The 22,488-nt window shown below is 36.9% G+C and overlaps 1 protein-coding gene, 1 long non-coding RNA gene and 1 pseudogene across 12 annotated transcripts in view; 1 reads left to right on the top strand and 2 right to left on the bottom strand.

Annotated features, from left to right (window-relative positions):
• Nucleotides 1-8,888: 8,888 nt before the first annotated feature.
• LOC112026688 (G-type lectin S-receptor-like serine/threonine-protein kinase LECRK3) lies at nucleotides 8,889-10,889 on the bottom strand. Its single transcript, XM_024059381.1, has 3 exons — nucleotides 10,450-10,889; nucleotides 10,075-10,364; nucleotides 8,889-9,982 (listed from the first exon to the last, which is right to left on the bottom strand). Exons 1-3 carry the CDS (start codon nucleotides 10,887-10,889, stop codon nucleotides 8,889-8,891), a joined length of 1,824 nt encoding a protein of 607 aa, XP_023915149.1.
• Nucleotides 10,890-17,035: 6,146 nt separating this feature from the next.
• LOC112026689 (uncharacterized) lies at nucleotides 17,036-20,857 on the bottom strand (annotated as a pseudogene).
• A 112-nt stretch (nucleotides 20,858-20,969) lies between these two features.
• The window catches only part of LOC136062848 (uncharacterized), a 36,055-nt gene continuing 34,536 nt past the window's right edge, over nucleotides 20,970-22,488 (top strand). For 6 of the 11 annotated variants that reach the window (XR_010624589.1, XR_010624586.1, XR_010624581.1 and 3 more), the window contains exons 1-3: nucleotides 20,970-21,144; nucleotides 21,795-21,875; nucleotides 22,080-22,137. This is a non-coding gene — a long non-coding RNA (uncharacterized LOC136062848). Of the gene's footprint in view, nucleotides 21,145-21,794; nucleotides 21,876-22,079; nucleotides 22,138-22,317; nucleotides 22,424-22,488 lie in introns of all 11 variants that reach the window. The other 5 variants (XR_010624588.1, XR_010624582.1, XR_010624583.1 and 2 more) reach the window with 4 other exon arrangements.

Here is a 22,488-nt window from a genome sequence, read left to right as displayed (position 1 = left end):
GCCAGGCCATTACGTCGTGACTTGATTTCGCGACTTGGACAAGCCGCGAGACCAAGCCGCCAATTTACCCTGTTTGGCAAAAAACTATCTCTTCGTATTCTTTTCTCACCTCACTATATATAGACCCTTATACCCACTAAATTGAGAGAGCTTTCAGAGAGAATTTTTGTGAGAGAAACCCTAGAGAAAAACAAGATTGTCTCATCCCCAATCTTTACCTTAGAGACTTTACAAATTCCTCTACTCTCTTCCTCTCCATTGTCATACCCTTGAGAGGCTATTGACCAAATCTTTTTCTCACCACACCCACGTCTGTGAGAAGGTTTATTTGGTGCTAAGGGAAGCAGTTTGGGAAGGAACCAATGGTGATTAGTTGATGCTATGGGCTATAGCAGAATCCGGTAAGCTAGAAAAGAAAAAGGTTCAGCGCAACTTTGTTGAAGCAGGAAGCTTTGAGGGTTTAGGTACCTGGGTAGATTAGGCTTGGAGGATTTATTGCTATTCATGTATCCCAACTACATTTTCTAGTGAATTATTAACCGCTTGGAGGGCGGCGGAGAGGTTTTACTCCGAGGGCTTCAGCTTCCTCTTCGATAACACATCGCGTATTGTCTTTGTGTTTGCAATCTCTCTTCCCTTTATCTTTGCCTTATATTTACTATTGTGGATGTGTTTATATTTGGCTTAGATTAGATATCAATTCTGTGGTTGGCTTATGTTCATGTTTTGCACATTAATTGTTTGATTATAAGCCTGAATTGATAATATGTAATTTGGGGTCTAAACGTTTAAGGGTGTTTCATACCCATTTTGAACTTTCATTTTCATATCTTAATGATGAAGATCCTTCCATTCCTTGAAAAGGATCATAACTTTGGAAAGTCTGTTGTGTGTGAAGATCTTTTTGTCAGCTTTGGGCGATACCAGCATTATAAAATGAGATCTTTTTGCCACATGAAGCACACTTGGTTGTTCATATGAGTCGTTTCCCCTTGAATTCAAGGACAACAAGTGATGCTTTAATTTGGGCGGCGTGGCCAATTTACAGTCGACAAAAGTGCTTATAATTTGTTGATGGAGGATTGGTGCTGAAATAAAACAATGCATTGAGAAAGAATTCTGTGTCGTGCATCGATGGTTATGTGGCAGCCAAAAGAAAACAACGTGTGTCCAAGAGCTCAACTGTTTGCAACAAAACCTTTTTCTTATAATTTTATCATTTGAAAGGGAATAAATATTACAAATTTAAAATGTCACGTTTTTAAGATTTTAGATTGTTAAGAAGTTACTCTCTCCGTCCCAATTTGTTTGTCCTATTTGAAATATTAAACTTTTTAAGGAAACATTATTTATTGTCTCGTTTGCCTTATAAAAATGTGTAAGTTTTCAAAACTACCCTTAAGTAAATTTATCAACTTTTTTTTATATATATATATAAAAAAGTTATTCTTAATGAGGCAACTAAGAATGTGCCCCAATTAGATTGATTTAAAAAAATATATATATTTGTTAGTTTTCTTTTCAAATAGTTTTGAAAATTAAGTAGGGGAATAATATGAACATTAGTAAATTAATGATTTCTATTTTTAGAAATAGGAAAATATTTTGAGATATCTCAAAGTGGAATAGAGGACTAACAAACTGGAACGGAGGGAGTATTAATTAGAGGAATTAAAATGTTTGATACATGTCTAATCTTACTCAAATTAATACGGAGGAAAGAATTATTATAATATTTGTTCTAAACCAAGAAATTGATATTTGAATAGGAAAGAATTACTAGTCTTTTAGTTTATGTTTTGAATTGAAAATTATTATATGTACTTAAAACATTTATTTATTTTAAAGTAAGAGTAGTTAAAGTATTCATATTTTATCAAATCTTAGATTTTCAAAATGGCAATTGCACACGGTTTATTGACTTTTTTTTTTTTTTAATGCATTAATGGCATGTCACTTTTATTTCTTTGTATTACTAACCCAACACATGATGCACATTTGACATACATGACACCCTCCGTGGCTGATATTTCTATGTTGAATTATTTTATTTTTTTTTTAATTTATTATGGGATCTATGTTGATTTTTAAGGTAGCTTCTCTAATTTAGAAAGTTCAACTTGGCTCGTGTCAGCGTTCTTTCTTTTCCATGGTGCTTTGATACTTCCAAAGTGCAACTCACATGCCTTGAAAAGGAAAAAATAATTTTATCCATGGTTGATTTTAATAAGAAGTCGCATAATCTTTCCCATAATTAAAATCTAAAGATATGAGCATGTAGCTTGAAATCATCACATAACAAATTGACATTTCCTTTAAGAAAGAAAATATACCGAGCACACACCTAACGCTAAATGTTATAACTTTTCGTCATAAATTTTTTGAGTATGAACTTAAGAACTCTGTGCCAAAAATACTAAAAAGACATAAAAAAATTTCAACAAAACATAAATTATAAAATAATTTACCATCAACGTATCTATGTAAACTACTAGCTTGGTGACTCTTGAAAGCAAGTTTAGGTTCCGTTTGGAAGGTAGGAAAGAAAGCATTTGCTTCAAATCAGGTTGTTTAACAATGACCTTAAACGCTTTAAGAATACTTGCAACCAAATCACGAATCAATTTCAAGACTTAACTTATACGTTTATATAATTGTCCAGATCGACCTACATGCACTAGAACCTACACTGCATTTTCACACCAAACTGTCAGCTTTATTCGGATTTTAAAGTGGGGAAGTGTGCAATGAATACATTCCAAGTACGTTCTATTTATTTGTGAAAGGGCATGAAGAGTACTACCAACTATCAAAACTTTACGGACCATTTTGAATTGTGATTGAGCATGAAATATAGACAATAAAGTACCCTTATATTTGCATGTTTAGTCTTATTTTTATGCTATTTTGTGGTTGATTATAGTTTATCTTTGTTTTATAGGTAAGAAAGGATTTATATGCTAATGATAATTGGCGAAGAAAAAGAAGAAAAAATGTGATCAAGTCATCACCCTTTATAATAATAATAAATAAATAAATAAATAAAAGTTTGTTTAGCAACTTGGGTTTTGATCTGAGATGTTATTTTAGGCTTCTTTTTGTACCAATTTTGCAACTTGAATGACACTTTTTGTAAGCATTTTGCAACTTGAAATCCGTAATGCCCAGTTTGAATATATTTGAATTGCAATAGGAATACATTTGATTTGAATTATTTGGACCACATCTTAATATGAATTTGAGCCCAGCCCAATCCATCCGTTGATTTTTTTTTTTTTTTTTTTTTTTGAAAGAGCCCAAGTAACTTGTCATTGAAGCCCGATTTTGTTTTTAAGGGTAAGCAGACATTATGAGAAAGTAGAATGTCAATGGACTGCATATTTTAAATCCATTTGAGCATCCATGAATGTTTAAAACTTGAATTATTCCAATCTAAATGCTAAGGAAATACAAATTGACTCCCTAATTTTGGAATCTCCATAATAATTTTTATCAATACTCCCATGAATAATCCAGTTTGAGAATTTTAAGGTGAAAAACACAAAAACCATATTCTAAAAAGAAGTTGAATGCTACAAGGGCCAATATTGTCAAGCCAACTCAAGTGATTCAACCCAGGCGTGAATTAAAGAGAAGACTAACAACAAAGATGAAGAGAAGAGTGAAGCAAAGAAAAGTAAAGATTATAAGGTCATTTTTAGTTGGCATCAAAATTGAGTTATTATCAAGTTTAAGTTAGATTATAAGAGCATTCGCAACAATAGAGCTAAAAATTTAGCTTTTTAGCTCCACCAAAAGTTACTTTATCTATTTTACCTATACACATGCTACAGCAGTGGATCTATTTTAGCTTTTAACCCAATAAAATAATATAAACATCACAATAAAATAATATATTCTCTACACTAAAATAATATACCCTTTACAATAAAATAATATATCCTACTCAAAAAAAAAAAAAAATTCACAGCACCAACTACAACCACCTTTGCCATCAGCCATAGCTACAACCACCACCACCATTACTGGCCACAACCACCAGGCAACCACAACACAATATAGGAAAAAAAAAAAAAAAAACAAACAAAACCATAACCACCACCACCACCATTACCAGCCATTACAATATAGGAAAAAAAAAAAAAAAAACAAACAAAACCATAACCACCACCACCACCATTACCAGCCATAACCACCAGGCAACCACAACACAACATAGGAAAAAAAAAAAACAAAAAAAAAACAAAAAAAAAACAAAAACAAAAACAAAAAACAAAACCACAACCACGGCGGCTAGAAAGGCATGGGCTGTGGCGATCGCGGCTGGGAAGGCATAGGGTGAGACGATTAGCGGCTAGGACGGCGTGGCTGAGGCGATCGGCAGTTGGGAAGGCGTGGGGTGAGACGATCGGCGGTTGGGACGGCGTGGTTGAGGTGATTGGCGGCATGAAGCAATCAGTAGCGTGAGGCGATCGGCAGTGTGAGGCGATCGGTGGCGTGAGATGAGAGAGTGACTGAAAGAGAGAGATGAGAGAGTTTTGAGAGAGAGATGAGAGAGTGACTGAGAGAGATAAGATATGAGAGAGACTTTTTATTATTTTATTTAATCGGCTGAATAAAAAAAAAAAAATTTTGCTTCAGCTACAGTGCACATCTATTTATAGATGTGCACTGTAGCAGAACATCTAAAATTTTTAGATTTGCCACCACTGTTGCAGCCTGAGTTTTGGGTTTGTGGAGCTAAATTTTAGCAATATAGCAATATGGCTCCACTGCTGCAAATGCTCTAAGTTATATAATCTGATGAACAAAGAGGGTGGGTATGAATAGGCCCATTAGCCTTTCATGTCAACCCCGCAGGTCTGGAAGGTCCATGATCTGAGATCCATTTCCCAACGCTTAGGGGTAGTCAATTTTATAGGCCGAAATAGACCTTTGGAAATTGAAGTTTATAAAGTGAGATGCTTTTGTTTTTAAAGCCTGGAGTTTCAAATGAGCATTGGTCCGTAATGTTTCAAAAATAAGGATACGAGCTATGATACGAGCAAACATTGCCTGTAAGTCTTCTCTCCCAAGTAGGAGCTCCCTCTCTCTCGGTATGATACGAGCTTTTTCCCTCCCACAATTCTTGCTTGGGTATATTTCTCAGCGTACTCATTAGCGTCTTTTAGCTGAGTATCTACCCCCACAACCTTAGTTATGGACCAAGAAGTAGTGGACAGCCTAAAAAAGCTACACCTTACGAAAGAAGAGAAGGAAGATATTCCTCTTAGCAACAGCACTACACTTGACATGTTAGAGCAATGCTCTCTCAGCCTCTTTGGTCGTGTTCTTATGGATTGAAACCAAAACCAGAGGGCTCTCAAAAGCACCCTACGATCAGCATGGAAGATGGGGACAGATTTAAGAATTGTGGATGTTGGAAACAACATTCTTCAGTTCAAATTTAGCTCTCTGTACCAGTTAGAATTTTGACAACAATCTGTTGCTGCTATGCCGATGGAAGAAAGGGTTGTCGTCCTCAAATATCACATTCACCCATTCTCCCTTTTGGGTTCAGGTATGGGGTTTACCCTTTGAACACATGACTGAACAAGCTGGGAAAGATATTGGTAGTAGATTGGGAGTAGTCATAGAGGTGGACAAAAGATCCATGCACACTGACCAAGCAAAATTTATGAGAATAAGAGTTGATCTTCCTATTGACAAACCCATTCGTAGAGGAGGCTACATCTCCCTTGATGAGGGAGAACGAATGAACGATGCTGGGTTACATTTCGATATGAAAGACTACCAACCTTTTGTTTGGTCTGTGGAAAACTTGGGCACGATGAAAACACTATGAGGTGAACCAACTTGAGCAATCAAATAATCCCCAATATGGTGAATGGCTAAAGGCAGGTAGCTCAACCAAAAGTGGGGAAAAAAGTAGAGCAACAAGTTACAGAAGTGGAGAAACCACGAGAAGTGACGACCAACAAAAGCACGTGACCAACAAAAGGTAACTAAGTCAAGTTTAGTCAGAGAATTGTTTAACACAATGGAAGAGGTTCAGTCAGCTACGGGCAAAGGGTTTGGGCCGTGTTTTGAAAAGCAAGAAGTAACGAGCCCAATAAAGCCCAAAATAGGAACTAAAGTATGTGAGGCTTTAAGTGATCAGAATGCTAGCCCAGATATAAAGAAAAAAGGCCCAGGTATGGCAAAGGGAAGAAAATAGCTAAGGAAATAGGAAAAGCCCAAGATATGGAGGTAAGTATACAGGCACATGAAGTGGGTAATAAAAGAGTTGAAAACATTGAGGCCCTTCTATTAACTGAGGGGAAGGCTTCAAAATGTGTATGTGAAGAGAAATCTAATGGTGGTGATCTCAGTGTGTACAAAAAAGCTGTGGCTACTGTGCAGCACTGCCGAGAGTAATGATTTGTTTAGTCTTGAACTGCTGAGAGCTTGGGAACTCTTAAACAATTCGAGTGTTGCGCAAATACATGCAACAGTGGGATCCCAATTTAGTTTTTTTATTGAAGACTAAGCTGAGAAAGTAGGCCATGGAAAAGGAAAGGGACAAAGCAGGCTTCAGTAATGGTTTAATTATGCCTAGCTCTGGAAGGAGTGGAGGGCTTGCTCTGCTTTGGACAAAAGATATTTTAGTGGAAGTTCAAGGTTATGCTGATCACTATATTAATGCGATCGTCACTAACCCATCATCAAGCTTCAAATGGCGTATAATTGGCTTTTATGGGCACTCTGAAACCCATCGGAGAAAGGAATCATGGGATTTACTTCATGCTCTCAACAGAAGGTATTCTCTCCCCTGGATGTGTTTTAGGGACTTCAACGAAATTGTATCGGTGGATGAAAAATTGGGAGGAGCTCAAAGATCCCAAAAACAGATGGATGACTTTCGAGATGCTATTCATCAGTGTGGGTTTAAAGACCTTGGATATAGTGGACCAGATTTCTCTTAGTGTAATATGCAAGAAGGAGAAAACAGGATATACCTGAGGTTGGATCGGGCTCTAGCCACCTCTGAATGGATTGATCATTATAGTTGTACGGCCCCCGCACCGTGTCCTATATTGGGCTTTGGACCCTGGCCTGGGTATATGGCCCATAAGGCCAATCTCCTTCTACCTGGCGGCCCACCCCCGGGCCACGCGTGCTGCAGGCCCAAGCCTTGCCTCTTCATCGTTTCTCGGCAACACCTTCCCAAGCAGAGATAAATATTCGACTCTCGGGACGCCCCGCCCTGTACCTACCCAGCTGTGCCTCGGAGAGGCACCGCTGCCGAGAACTATCGTAGAGGTGGGAACCAAGTTCCAACGCCACCCTCACCGCTTCCCACTCCCACCTGACCACCCACTTACGATCGATAATACTGGACCGCCAGTTGCACTCACTGGCAAGTAACTATGACCTCTCCATTAAACTATGGACTATAAATACAAGAAGTTTTGAGAAGACAAGGGTTGGAAAATGGGCTGGAAGAAGAGTGTAAACAGAGAGAAAGTAGAGTAAGAAAGTGGCCCGGACCCTCGAGGAGAGAAAAGCGATCACATTAAGTCTTAGCGTTAAGAACGACCCAGTGTAGGAAATCCAAACCCACAATACAAGTAAGTTGTGAGTCCAAGTGAGGCCCAGCCCAGCAGGTTTCAGTTTCGAGTGCGCACAATAGTAACACAAGAGTCTTCCATCTAGTAGATTCTACATTTGACCACTATGCCTTATTGATATCTGATTCTTTTCCCTAACACACCACTAAAAGGCGTAGATTTCACTTTGAGGTGATGTGGACGAAAAAAGAGGAATGCAAAGTCATCATCAAAGCAACCTGGGAGTGTGGTACCAATCTTAGTACACCTAATGGCATAGAAGCAGCCCTAAAGCAAATGCATCCAACCAAAGCTCCCAGCCTCGATGGTATGTCAACTATCTTTTTTCAAAAATATTGGAATATTATTGGCAATGATGTTTCTGGTATTGTGCTAAATGTTCTTAATTCCAACATGTCCATGGCTAAAATTAACAAAACCAACATTGCTTTAATTCCAAAAATAAAAAACCTATCAAGAATGACAAAGTTTAGACCCATAAGCCTAACCAATGTCGCTTACAAGCTAGTCTCAAAAGTACTAGCAAACAGACTCAAAGTAATTCTGCCTCATATCATCACAGAGAATCAAAGTGCATTTATGTTTGAAAGATTTATCACAGATAATGTCCTTGTTGTCTTTGAACTTATGCATTATCTAGACCATAAAAGAGACGGCAAGGACAATTTCATGGCTGTTAAACTTGACATGAGCAAGGCTTATGATAGAGTAGAATGGAGCTTTATTGAAAAAGTTATGGAAAGGATGGGTTTTCATGAAAAGTGGATTAGTATGATCATGCATTGCATAACCACTGTCACCTACTCAATTCTAATTAATGGTGTTGCTCATGGTAGTGTTATTCCCACTAGGGGTCTCCAACAAGGCGACCCCTTCTCTCCCTACTTATTTTTGTTGTGTGCAGATGGTTTCTCATCTCTAATTAATGAAGCAGCCAGGAATCAAATGATGAGCGGTACCTCCATTTGTAAAGGATGACCAATGGTTACCCATCTATTCTTTGCAGATGATAGTCTCTTGTTCTGTAAAGCTAGCACCCAAGAATGCCAGAAACTCAATGATATTCTCCAACTCTACGAAGCTGTCTCTGGTCAGAAGATAAATACTGACAAATCTTCAGTATTCTTTAGCCACAACACCTTTGAAGAGAAGAAAAATGAAGTGCTGAATATCCTTGGCCTTATGCAGGACTCTAGGCATAGGAAATATCTTGGACTTCCATCTATTATGGAGTAATGCAGGACTCTAGGCATAGGAAATATCTTGGACTTCCATCTATTATGGAGTAATGCATTCATCTAAGAGTATGTTTTGAGGATTTATGTCACAATATATGATCTGAGTGCAGAACTCTTCATGTAAGTACATTAAGCCTCTTGATATTCCAAAAGCAATCTGCACTCTTTGGTCCCAATGAGGCCTTGATATCCCAACGAGAAAGGTGGCTAGAGAGCCATTACTCATATATTCATATACCAGAACTCGGTGTTGCCCCTCATCACAATAACCACGCAACTGAACTAAATTCTTGTGATAAGTCTGACCAATCACACTCACTTCTGTTTTGAATTCCTTCTCACCTTCTTCTACCATTTTATCTAATTTCTTGACTGCAACAAATCTTTTAGAATCTGACGCAAGGACCCCTTTATAAACAGTTCCGATAGCACCTTTACCCAATATTTGCTTGAAGCCCCTGGTTGCTTCTTCAAGCTCTTTATATGTATAACTTTTCACATTTGTTGCAAATGTGCTATCAATATTCCGTGGCAAATTTAGCTTTTTATGGTAAAAGTTGATAATGGCCACAGAACTAGCTAGGAAGAAAAGGATATTGAGAAATGCAGAGCTGCCAAGGAGTACTGCCAAGACAACTATCAGAGACTGGCCTTTCTTTTCTATACCTATATTTTTAGGTACCTTGATGAGAGCTATGCTAGTAATATTTGGGCTTTTTCTTCCATTGGACAAAGGATACTGCTTCTTCATACATGTCTTGCCTTGATCATAAACGGCTGCAACGCACAAGCAATCATCTAGGCAATGTTGAATACAGCTTTCCTCGGAAACACCAAGTCCTCGAAGAAAGTCGTAATCCGAGGATGGCCAGTCCATGTTTCCAAGCTTTACAAATTCTACAAGCTCTTTATTTACTTCCCATCCATTGTTGTCGCAGCTAGGCAGTGCAAAGTTTGGTACACACCCTGACCAATTGTAGGATTGGTTCAAGGAGGAAAATCCAGGAGGACATGAGCAAAATGCCGTCCCTCTTGAACCGCCAAAGGTACTACAAATTGTGTTGGGCCCAAAGAACCCACCTCCAATAGTGTCACCAGAAAGTACACTACAAATATCATCAGGAATGCTTTTCACTACAGTCCATGATGAAGAAGAAGAAGAGCTCACAGACTCATCATTTGTGGTGTCCTTTTTGAAGTGTCTGTAACTCTGTATAGTCTGAAACCTCCATCATGATCAATCCTAGCCAAATAGTAGAAATCTTCTTTTGAGTCTGGATATTCCTTGGTAAGGTTGTGCGCTCTGTTTGATTCGTCTGCGTATTTGATGTACATGTATCCATCCTCAGTAAAGTTCAACTGTGATTCCCAGTTCAGTGTGCCGGTGGCAAAATAAGCCTTCTGGAGGGCTTCAGGTGACACAGTTTTTGTCAGAGAATAAGGCACCAAATTGCCATCAAGCTTTAAAGAAAGCTGGAAACGCCCATCCGAATAATTTGTATCAGATTGACGAGACCTGAGTGTGGTATCCATGTCCAATATTTGACCAGGCAAGATTTGTATCTTTAGGCTCATTGAAGCTTTCCCATATAGGATTATACCGCTCATATAAAATCACCAAGTTCCCATTGTCCCGCATAGCCACACAACTGGATTTGGAATTCCTTGGAGTTGGAGCCTTCCATAACTCATTGTCTTCATGGTCATAGAGAACAAACTCATTGTTGCTAGACAGCCTAAGTTCAGAGTTTTCTGGTGCTGGTTTATTCCCATTTGCATACCAAACTATGGTTGGTTTTTTTGTTTTATAAAACCAAACTGCAAGCAAGAATTGATTTTCTTTCTCACCTTCAAGAGGATGGAATCCGAAGGCAAATTCTTCTAATCTCGACGTGATTGGATTACTGTTTTTCCCTGCAACTAAAGGTAATGAGTCCAGCCTTATGTTACAGTCTTCTTCGGTGTAGGTCAAAACAGTGGGAAGGAGAGGAAGAAGCAGAAGCAAGAGACAACAAAAATGAGGAAGTTTTGAAGTAGCCATTGCAATGGTTATGGCTTATGGGTCTATGAGTTAGAAAGAACCCAGGGCAACCCTTATACAGAAGAAAACGTCTAAATGGGTTTAAACTCGTTTTTCTAAGGTGTTGTTCAAGCCTTGTGATTGAAATTTCTAAGAGCCACTGTCATTTGTCACGGTCAAAGATATTTTGATAAACTAATAATATATTGTTTGGAAAACGTCTAACTAAAGACCACCGGGTATTTATTCATCAAAAAAAAAAAAAAAAAACCTACCGAGTATGTTTTTTTATTTGTTCGACTAGCGTCTAAAAAGCATGAATACTTCGACTATTAACAGTATCGGCATTGCACGGGTAATTATATACTCTACTCTCACATATAATTGTAGATTTTATTAATGAAATTTACTCTGAAACTCACAATTTATGTAAGAGGGAAAAATACGTATTTATAATATTCTCGAAATATTCAATAATTTTCTATATTGCATATGTATCCAATGTGAACTTTTGAATACCTTAAACTAATGTCTTCTTAGTTAGTTGTTACTAGTTGCAGATCTGCGTGATTCGTGAAAAAATTTAATATGATTATTTTTTATTGGATAATTATTGAATTAATTTATTAGATTGTACATTTTTAAAAGTTCAATATGTGTTATTTGAAATTATGTATTATTTATAGTGAGATATGTATGAAAACACAATGCAATAATTTTTTTTTTTTAAAATTGATAGTGTGAGAACTATTAGACCAAGTTGTAATTATGTATTCTTTATTTATTATCATACAGATGTATGCAATTCAAATCTTATAGGTATATTTTTCTTCAAAACATAGATCCACATTTTTTTCTTCCTTACAATTGAAATTAACTAAAAAAGTAAACAAAGATAACTATGCAATTGATCACTATTGTGCGGGTCGCAAATGAGGCCAATGGGCTCAGCCCCACTTGGGCTCACAACTTATTTGTTTGTTGGGCTGAATTTCCTACTATGGGTAGTTCTACAACTAAGGACTCAATGAAATCACTTTTCTCTTTCTCGGCAACACAATCCTTCCTCCTTGGCCTCTCGGATTCTCTCTGTTTTGCTTCTCTATTACCCCTGTTCTCTCCCCTCCCCTTTTCTGACCAACCTCCCTTTCTTATCCTTCCCTCTTATTTATAGTGCTCAGCTCAGGCGTAGGTTATCAATGCTCTCATGTTTGTGCAACAGAGGGTCCAGTAGGATTTTCTCTAAGTGGGAGGTCAGGTATGGGTGGCTTTGGGACTTGGTTCCCACCTTCGTCGGCAGCTCGGCAGAGTTAGTGCGCGCTTAGTGCTACGGAGGGTCCAATTAGGGGGATGGTAAGTGTGAGTCTAGGCCTGGGTGGCTTTGGGACTTGGTGCCCACTTCAGGTTAGAGCTAGGTTCCTCCCCTTTTCTGACCAACCTCCCTTTCTTATCCTTCCCTCTTATTTATAGTGCTCAGCTCAGGCGTAGGTTATCAATGCTCTCATGTTTGTGCAACAGAGGGTCCAGTAGGATTTTCTCTAAGTGGGAGGTCAGGTATGGGTGGCTTTGGGACTTGGTTCCCACCTTCGTCGGCAGCTCGGCAGAGTTAGTGCGCGCTTAGTGCTACGGAGGGTCCAATTAGGGGGATGGTAAGTGTGAGTCTAGGCCTGGGTGGCTTTGGGACTTGGTGCCCACTTCAGGTTAGAGCTAGGTGGTGGTGCTTGGAGGGCCTTCTTTGAGCCGAACAAAGGTGATGCGCCATTTAATGACACCTCCGAGCATGCTCGGTAAAAGATATGCCGATCATAACTTAGTAGCAAAGCCCGGCACCCCCGAGCTGTGATAGCGAGGGTTGGGCCTTAGGGCAAATGAGGATTGGGCCCAATGACCGCGTGTTTTGGAGCGGAGACTAGGGGCCGAGTGGGCCCAACAGTTCGGACGCCGCACAACTATCAATAAATCATATATCATAAATTAGAAATATAAAATAAAATGAAAAAGAAAAAATTCCTTAAGATAAAAACATTAATAGCATAATGATGCTCTAGAGTAAATTATATTATATTTTATTCTCTTTTTGACATTTTTAGTAAAAATGACTTAGCAAAGTAAAAGTTTACCAAAAAAGTTCAAATTAACCAAAAATTGGTGCTGGAGATGGTAATTATTTGTAATAAAATAACCAAAATAAAAATTAAAAAAGTCAAAGAACTTATAGCAAAATACTTTCTTTACAAAATTCTAGTAAAAGGGAGACTAATAGGCCCTTCCCTTTCTTCAAGACATAGGGGGTTAAAAAAGACCATACATCATTTGCCTACCCTTTTCTCTTTCTCAAATTCACATTACCAAAGAAGTATATGAAGCTAAAAACATTTTAAATACATCTCTGTTCAGTAGAATTCCATTGGTAGGCACATTCAAATTCGTAGTCATATATAAACTCAAAATTCTATTTTTAAAAAAAAAAAAAAAAACTACATACTAACCCAAACCAAAATTCAACCAAAGCTATAAGAATGATTTGTGATGGGAAATTTAAAAAATACAACACAAAAAAATTAAATAAAAAAACCATCAACCTAAATTAGAGTTATAAGAAAGAACAAAAATCAAGAGAGAGAGAAAGTACTCACAGTTTTTCTGTGGAATAAATATATATTGAATGGAATAATTGATATCAAATTTATACAAAATAAGATGAGGAGAAGAAGAGTCAAAATACAAGAAAGAGGAAATAATGAAGGAAGTTTAATGATAAAGTAAAGTGTAGTAGGGAGATAAAGAGGCAAAGAGAGAGGGGAAAGGTTGGAGGAAGAGAAAAATAGTTTTTTTTTAATAGGAAGATGAAAAGTCAATTACTTGAAATTAGAAAGAAAATGAAAAATTGAAATCAATTTGGGTAGTTGAATATAATCAAACATTTGCATCTAAGGAATAGTAACGTTTGTAATAAATAATCAAACATGTGCATATATTCACTGAAAAGATAATGAATTATTCAATTTTAAAAATTATTTGAAATTAGAAATAAGAAAATGAAAAATTGAAATCAATTGGGAGATTGCAGAGAAAGAATTAAGTATAAAGANAAATAAAATAGAAAAATCATAAAGGAATTTTTTAAAAAAAAAATACAATGTGACTGATGAGGTGACTCAAAGAAATATAGTAACATTAAATTCTACGTCTTAGCTTTTAGATATATATATATATATAAATTATTATTTAGAAAAATTTTACTCCTTATGACATTTTGTATGATAATTGGAATTTTATTTTTTTTAGATCTAACAATATAATATCTTATTAAATAATGTGACATTATCCATAACTTTAAACTTATATAATATTTAATATGAATTAATTAATTCATACAGGTGAAGTGGAAAGATTCTTTAGTCATTTAGTTTATGTTTTCCTAGATATTAAGTATTAACATTAAGATATGTACTTAGTTATTTACTTTAAGTAGGAATTTTTTTTTTTTTTTGGATAAAAAGTAAACAGTAGTTAAAGTATTTATATTGTATCAAATCAGATTTTAAAATTTTTGACGAATTTCTGTGTCCGAATTGCATGGTATATGGCCCATAGGCATTTTCTATTTTGATGCACGAAAACCGTAGAAAGCTTTAAGTTTTTCATTTGATTTCAATAGGATCATGGCAATTGCTCACGGTTCATTGACTTTTTTTATTTATTATTATTATCAGAAAACATAAACTTTATCAACTATGAAACAGAGATTACATCTTGGTCAAGAGCTTGCTCAAGAAAGTAATCTGAGGCCAAATGAACTGGCCTATTTCCTACCCTTCCCGCATGAGAAAAAACAACTGACTAAAGAATTCCAATATCACTGAGGCCACCAATGCAGGGGGTGAAGCCTTCTCAGCCAAAGCCTGGGACCGTTTCAACATGCAAAGTTATTCTTGATGCAGATGAGTTTATAAATAAAAACAACAACAAAGTTTTTAGTCCCAAAATATAAGGTGTACCATGAATCCTCTACAGATTAGATTGGGTCTGTTGCATGAACTCTTTTCCTCCATTCTATCATTATTTGAAAATAAATCCCTCGTTAAAAACCTTGTCCACTTTCTAAACTTCTTTACAGACAAAACTTGACTTCAAATCCCTCACTTATTGTTTTTTTTTCCCCCCAAAAAAAAGGTTTCCCATGCATTAGGGTACTCTGGAACTTCAGCTTGGGTTGTATTTGGTGACCATCGGCTAAGGCTGCGTTTGAATTGGGTGAAATTCATTTTCGGAAATGGTTTTCTATATTTTCGGGTGTTTGGTTGCGCCGGAAAAAGCAATTTTCCGGAAATCATTTTCAGTTGACCGTGAGTCAAAGGTGAAAATAATTTACGGAATCATTTTCACTTCAAATGACTTCCGGAAAACAGAGGGAAAGAGAGAGCATGAAGCAGAGAGAGAGAAAGAGAGAAAGAGAGCACCAGCACCGCTGGATTGAACCCAGACACACTGGAGACGTCGCCGGCAAACCCCGAGCACCGCGCCGATCTCGCCTTCGATCGCACTACCGCCGATCTCCCCGGCGATCGCCTTCGATCACCTCCGCGCGATCTCGCGATCTAGCCTTCGATATCGCGATCTCGCCTTCGATCTCCCACCGGCGAACCCAGAAGCCGTCGAACCCAGNTTTTTTTTTTTTTTTTTGATAAACTGATTGTTGTTGTTGTTGTTGTTGTGTTGTTGTTGCCGGAATTTGTTGCCGGAATTTGTTGTAGGAAAATAGCATTTTCCTAATAGAACCAAACACATGAAAATATTTTCCACACCAATTTTCATAAAACAACCAAACACTTAAAAATATTTTCCTTTTCCGGAAAATAGCATTTCCGGAAAATAGGTATTTTCCGGAAAATATTTTACGGGAACCAAACGGACGCTAAGTTTCCTGGTACTGTCAAGGATTAATGTAGACGTTGGCTGAGTAATTTAGAAAAGTTAGCAACGGATATTAATAAACAGAATTCTAAATATATACTAAATATCCTTAATATCATGTAAAATTGTAAATATTCATCAAGCCTTTCAAGAACACTTAAAAATCAGTAATAGAAATATTTTTTATATCTGAATGATGAAGATCCCTCCATTCCTTGAAAAAAAGATCAAAACTTTGGAGTGTGTTTATGTATGTAAAGATCTTTTTGTCACATGAATCACAATTGATTATTCTTAATCTTATGAATTTATGTTCTTGATGATTATCACCTGATCCTGTGTAAATTGTGCAGTTATGAGATTGAAACAGTCACCCACGTTTTCTGGAGATGTCAGTATGCTACTGATGTTTGGAGTGTATCGATCGGCAGTACATTTTCCCAGTGGTTTTTGAATACAGATAAAATTCTTAGAGGCAATAGATTTTACAATGCGGATCCAGGATGATATGAACAAAGCTTTGATTTTGTTGATTGTAGTTTTGACTCTTTTTGCATCTGTTTGTAGAAGGGGTTTTCCCTTTCCTCTTGTTCCATTAAGGGTTGCTTATAACCAAAACAAGCCTACATTTACTTATCACTAAGGTGCAACAAAAAAATTCCAAATTAAATTACTAGTTAAGACACATAAAGAGAAAACCTAGATAGGACTAGAAAGTGAGCAACTAATGAATGCCAACCAGAAATTGATAACTTGTGTGCCTGCACCAAGTTACCCGACCAATCAGCTATATAATCAATTAGGTTGAACCAGACGTGCACACGAATTTCCTGCTTCTACATGGTTTGTAGACAACTTTACAGCCAATTTTTGAAGAGGCAGATTCCCATACAATAATTTACTGACACATTGCTTGCGTAGAAGACAATTATCATCGCATCAAGGTTTGACCTCTCTTAACTCCATATTCAACAAGGATACAGAACAATTCGAGCAAATTTACGACTAATCAAATTCTTGGAGTCTCCATGGCCTGTTGTTGGACAAACACCATATCCCCCACTCCCTCTACTATAATCTTTGCTCACATATGGTCATTTCTAGTTAACACAACAATCAAATTACTACCAAGTTTACGTTGGATTACAAGCTATTTAATCTAATGAATTAAGAGGTTTGAACAGGTTCATTATCCTTTCGCCCCACAGGTATGAAAGGCCCACGACCATGAGATCCAATCCCCCGGGCCCCTAGGATACAAGGGTTTTTTTTTCCAAACCCCATGAATCAAAACCAGTGTTTACTTGAGCAGCCTGCTTTGTTTGTTGACCATTTCTTGTCCTAACAGATTTGGAAGGGTTCTCTTTAGAAAGAGGTTTCTGTGGCTTAGGTTCCTCAGCAAATGCTTGCCATTGCTTTGGCTCCGGGCTCACACTATTCCTGTCAGATTTTTCTTGCTGTGGTTCCAAAATTGTTCCTTCAATCTTGTCCTTCTGCTGAAAAAAGAATAAATTCTATCAATAACAGAGATGATGGAAACAAAATAATCAAATTCTGATAGTTTAAAGCCAAGAAAATTATACCAAAGGAGTTGCAGGAGAGGTTTGAATTTTTGAAACATTTTTATTTGGCGATGGATTTCTAGCAGCAAGTGCTTGCTTGAGCTCTTGAATCTCCTGTCTTTGAGATCGACAAATGGCAGATAGCTTTTCAAATTTTGAAGTTATTTCAGCCTTCTCCAAGTTTGTTTGCTTCAGCTGCCCCTTCAGCCTCGCTACTTCAGCCTCTAATGCTTCCTCCTTTTCTGAATTACTATTACTAACTGTGGGGCTAAACTTCTCAGTATCAAATTCAGCAACAAAAGTGTTAAAAGTGTCATCTTGAAAAGTAGCTGTAGTCTCAACTTTTGATGGTTTTGGCCTATGTGTGCCACGGTCTGTATCCTTCTGGGAAAATGTCATCTCAAAGTCCTTGGAAGAGCCATCCTCAGACTTTTGTGATTTACCATGTGTATTTTTTCGAACAGTATAAGTTTGTATGTCTGCCTCTTTTGCAGGGCTAGTATTCCTAGGTAAAGGAAGATTCTCAGGATGAAATCGATCATGTTTTGATATACCGTGGGTAGTAGGTTCTTCATCAAATTTGGGTCTTGTCATGTCCTCAGGAACAACTGAATCTTTTGCATGCAGACTGGACCAGAAAGCACCAAGCTGCCCCCCACCTCCCCCTGCCCTAGAAGAAGGTTGTGATGTGTTCCTAGTTTGTTCTCCAGATTAAGGTGGGGGTGGCGGACTTCTGCGTGGCACTGGATGTGCCTTATATGCAGGCTTTGGAATACCTGTTACATCAGCCTCACTTCAATTGAAAGCAAATCTCAAATATTTGTGGCCTTTCTTAATATCAATTTACAGTTATCCAAAATTAGATCTGCTCCAACAAAATCCATGTCAAGAATTTATGAAATGTTAAGTTTTCTTCATTTCAATCAGGTTTAACACTAAAAGCTAGAAGGTCAAATTTAATAATTCATACAGAAAGAAGAATGAGTTTCGTAACAAGTACACCTTTGATGTCCTCACCTTCACGTATGTCCGCGGATTTCATTTCAGGTGGCCTATCAGGTAAAGACTTCTGAAGATTAGCAGGTAACTGCTCATTAACACGAAACCACACCTGCCAACATTGTAAAAAATCCCAGCATCAGTTAGTAGAATGTTTATTCTTCACCTAAAATTTCTAGGACAAGATGATCTAAAACTAACCTAAATTCATGGAGATGAATGGCCAATCAAGCAAAGCGCTTGCCTGCGTGATGTCTGGTCTGTCATCTCTTTGATCAGGTCTGTAACAGAGGAGCCATATTTAGGTAACTCTGGAATGCGATAATTCCCATTTAAAATTTGAAGCTTTGATTCTCCATCAAATGCACTTTTGAAGTAGCAAATCCGATAGAGGAGGCAACCCAGCGCCTGCAGATTGACAGAGTAACGTCAGTTCCTAATTGCACATTTGATTAGATTATTTGACTGGTTCTGCATTTCACTCTGAATTACAAGGTTCAGCTTGACTTACCCATATGTCTACCTTCTCATTTATAAGTTCTCTCCGAAAGAGATCCCACATCTAGGTAAAGGAGGAAAACAAAAATCAAATAACTTTAGCATTAAAATCAGAAATTTAACATCGTAAGAGTGAACTGTGAAGTTCAATGTTCAACCTCGGGTGCTCTATAAGCAGGTGTCGTGTGCTTCCTGATATTATCTTCTTCAATGCCCATTTCTTCAGGCTTCTCAAAACGCTTATGGTTGGTAGAGGTGCTGCCAAAATCGCACAACTTCCATACTCCATCAGATCCCAGCAAAAGATTCTCAGCTTTCAAGTCTCTGAAAATGAGAGGAAGAAATAACAATAAATCATAAATATTTCTCAGCAAGCAAAAACAAAAGGAAACTAATAAGTCTCTTCAAATAAATTAAAGGCAAAGGATGTCTTTTCTTCTTGCAGTACAAGCATGACTTACAAGTACATCAATCCAAAATTTGCCACAATGTAATCACAAGAGGAAAAAATGGGGGTTGGGAAAAACTATACTCATCAATAGCTTCAAGCAACCATTTTCTAACTATTTTAATATAATGCACAAATGGTCACCTTGTTAGCATGTATACCTGTGGGCAATGGGTGGGGGCTCGCAGTGCATGGCGAAAACAGCATTACAGACATCCCTGAAGATTGAGAGGACCTGTTTCTCATCAAAAAATCCGGATCCTCTGCTTTCCAGCACATTAACCAGAGATTTCTCACAGAATTCCATCACGAGGAATGCTTCTTTAGTTCGTCCCATATCCAAGATGGTCTGGGCATAGAGTGTGACAACATTAGGATGTCCCTTAAGTGACTTCAACACCGAGATCTCCTTCAACACCAATTCCTCTAATTCCTCATCATTAAATATAACCAGTATGTAACCGCCTGCTACCACACGAGACTAGTTAATTGTAATAATGTTATTGGCCAATTTTTTTGTTTTTGTTTTTTTGGGTTTACCACACAGATAATAGAATATTGCAGTGATGCTACAGTGAAGAAAAAAAAGAATATTGCATTTTATTATTTAAAATATATAAAGGGACATTAAAAAATAAAAACTAATCATTGAGCTTGGAATCTTCTTAGAGGTGCCAATGAAGCGGTAATGTATGAGAGTGTGAAGCAAGGAAGAGTGGGATTGAACATTGTGTTTGAACCCGGCCTTACTCTGAGAAATCCGTAAGGAGAAGGAGAGGGTAGTGTGTGGATCTAGTTGGTAGAGGTTGAGAGAAGAAGAGACATGGGATGATGATATGGAATTAGGAGGAGATGATGTTTTACTTTTATAGTCTTTCTCGTTGGACTCCTTGATTCTGGTTGTGAGATTAAAAAAGTTTCAGATTCTATTGAGATCACCCATAAAAGTGTGCAGGTGAGATGTTCTTGCTTAGACCAATGAGTATTATCATTGTGGTTTTCTTGGCTTCCGTGTTAAATGTTAATACATCATTTATTTTGGTACAAAAATTAGAAAATTTAGATAAGATACATGACACAAAATTGAAGTCCAATTTATAATCTTCATAAAAGTGTGCAGGTAAGATATTCTTGCTTAGGCTAATGAGTATTATCATTGTGGTTTTCTTGGCTTTCATGTTAAATGTTAATGCATCATTTATTTGGACACAAAAATTAGAAAATTTAGATAACATACATGACACAAAATTGGAGTCAAATTTATAATCTAATTAGATTTTTTTTTTTAGTTTTGGTTAGGACAAGTGGCGCAAAATTGAGAATCCAATTGAAATCTAATTAGATTTTTTCTCTGTTTCACCTATTATTATATATATAGATATATAGATATATAAATGTGCTTTAAAGCATACTGCTTTGACACATTCACAAGGTCCCGAGCTAAGTATACACAAGATAAACCTCCCTCCGCAATGGCATTAATAGGCACCTTTCTTTGCAACCAGGTTTGGGACTTCTAATGGATACAGAAAATGGATCAGACTTAGGTTTGGCATTTGACCCATCAAATGTTGATGGGTTTGATTTGGGCTCATCTTCAGTGGCCCAGCCTGTAACGCCCCAAGTAAAAAATAGAGTAAAAAGAGAAAGAGAAAAGTGAAGGTCTGATTTTTTTTTTTGTGTGTAATGCCTACCTTCCCCACCAAATATCCACCGCTCATCTCATACTATCACTTTACAAATTAGCTCCCACCGGTACGCTCCACACCACCATCTTCACCCTCATTTTTTGGGGCAAGATCACCAGGAAATCCTTAAGAACATCTAAGCACCTTCACATATTTTATTTGAGGTAAAAGTTCTAATCTCTTTTTATAGGTTTTATGCTATTGCTTGAGGTTATTTTTATCTAAGCTTTCGTAAGGATATCCATATGATTTATGAGCTTTGGAAGTGATATTTGTGTGTTTACATGTATGGGTTTTGTATTGGTGGAATTATTTGATGAGTGGGTTTATGGTTGTTCTAATGGTGGCTATCTAAGGTTTATTTATGTCGGAAATTTGGGGGGTTTTGAGTTATAACATGTGGTAGTTGGTAAAACTAATTTTTCCATTGCTATTGTGTTTATTTGGAGTTAGTTGAAGTTCTTAATTTCTTGTGTTGGAGGATATTGTGATTTTGCTTTCAATTCCAATCAGTTTCCACTGTGGGAGAGAATGGGATGACTCTTGATTGGTCTGTTCTTGATGGTCTTTTTATTTTTGAGTAATTGTAATTTATCAATTGGACTGTTAAATGGGATATTGGTCTTATCATGACAAAGATGCTCTAAGCCATAGATGCAAACGTTTGAGAAGGCAATATAATGAGAAATGTAACCACTGATATTATGTCTACTATTCTTATATCCAATCTTGTATCTTTAGAACATTTGTTGTTCTTTATCCTGCGTCCTTGTGCTTCGTCATATAGAAATTAATCTGTTCTGAGTTGTCTCAGATTATTGTTGCATAGAGCGAAGAGGTTTCTGATGGAGATGCAATGCAGATTTCAACGATGAAGACCCAAATTTGATGATTGGTATGTTTCTTGTTTCAGCATTGAGAGCTTTCCCCAGTAATTCAAGAACATTATTGTCTGCTTCTATTGTCTTATATGTGTTCCTTAACCTAAATATCAATGTTCTTTCAGTTGCATTATTTTATTTTCTGTATTGCTATACTAAAATCTGATGTTATAGAATTGATAATTGTGCTTATATCTGCTTGATTTATGAAAATCCAGCGACTGATGGAGTGTATTAGCAAGTTGATCAAGATGTTGGTTTCATGTAATGGTGTCTGTAAGATTTTCTTTTCACAAGCCTATAACAGACTGAGAGATTTATATTTACTTTGATTTAGAATTTTTCTAAAGTTACAAAATTTTAAAGAACTCTAAAAAATTTCAAATTAAGATCTTTTGAACGAACATACCATAATAGAACTTTCCCAATTTTCAAATATTTATTTCTTATATACAGAAATGACAACCATGATGAAAGGCAAAATTACCAAACTTTGGACATTGAGGACTATGAGCTGGAATTCTCTCTCTCTCTCAATACTACCTATAGGTAGAAAAGATTGGTACAATCAATTCATGACTTCCCAGAACTAGATTTTTTTTTCAGTATACAATTTTGTTTTCAACA

This window comes from Quercus suber, unplaced genomic scaffold (genome assembly GCF_002906115.3).
Source record: "Quercus suber isolate HL8 unplaced genomic scaffold, Cork oak 2.0 scaffold_459, whole genome shotgun sequence".
Lineage (NCBI taxonomy): Eukaryota > Viridiplantae > Streptophyta > Magnoliopsida > Fagales > Fagaceae > Quercus > Quercus suber.
Note: the sequence above shows the minus strand (reverse complement) of the source record. Positions and strands in the feature narration are given on the sequence as shown.

Coding starts and splice junctions, on each gene's coding strand:
- LOC112026688 (XM_024059381.1), bottom strand. CDS start 10,889: ATGGCTACTTCAAAACTTCCTCATTTTTGTTGTCTCTTGCTTCTGCTT. Junction 10,365..10,449: donor TTGGTGATTTTATATGAGCG/GTATAATCCTAT, acceptor TACCACACTCAG/GTCTCGTCAATCTGATACAA. Junction 9,983..10,074: donor TAGGATTGATCATGATGGAG/GTTTCAGACTAT, acceptor CATGGACTGTAG/TGAAAAGCATTCCTGATGAT.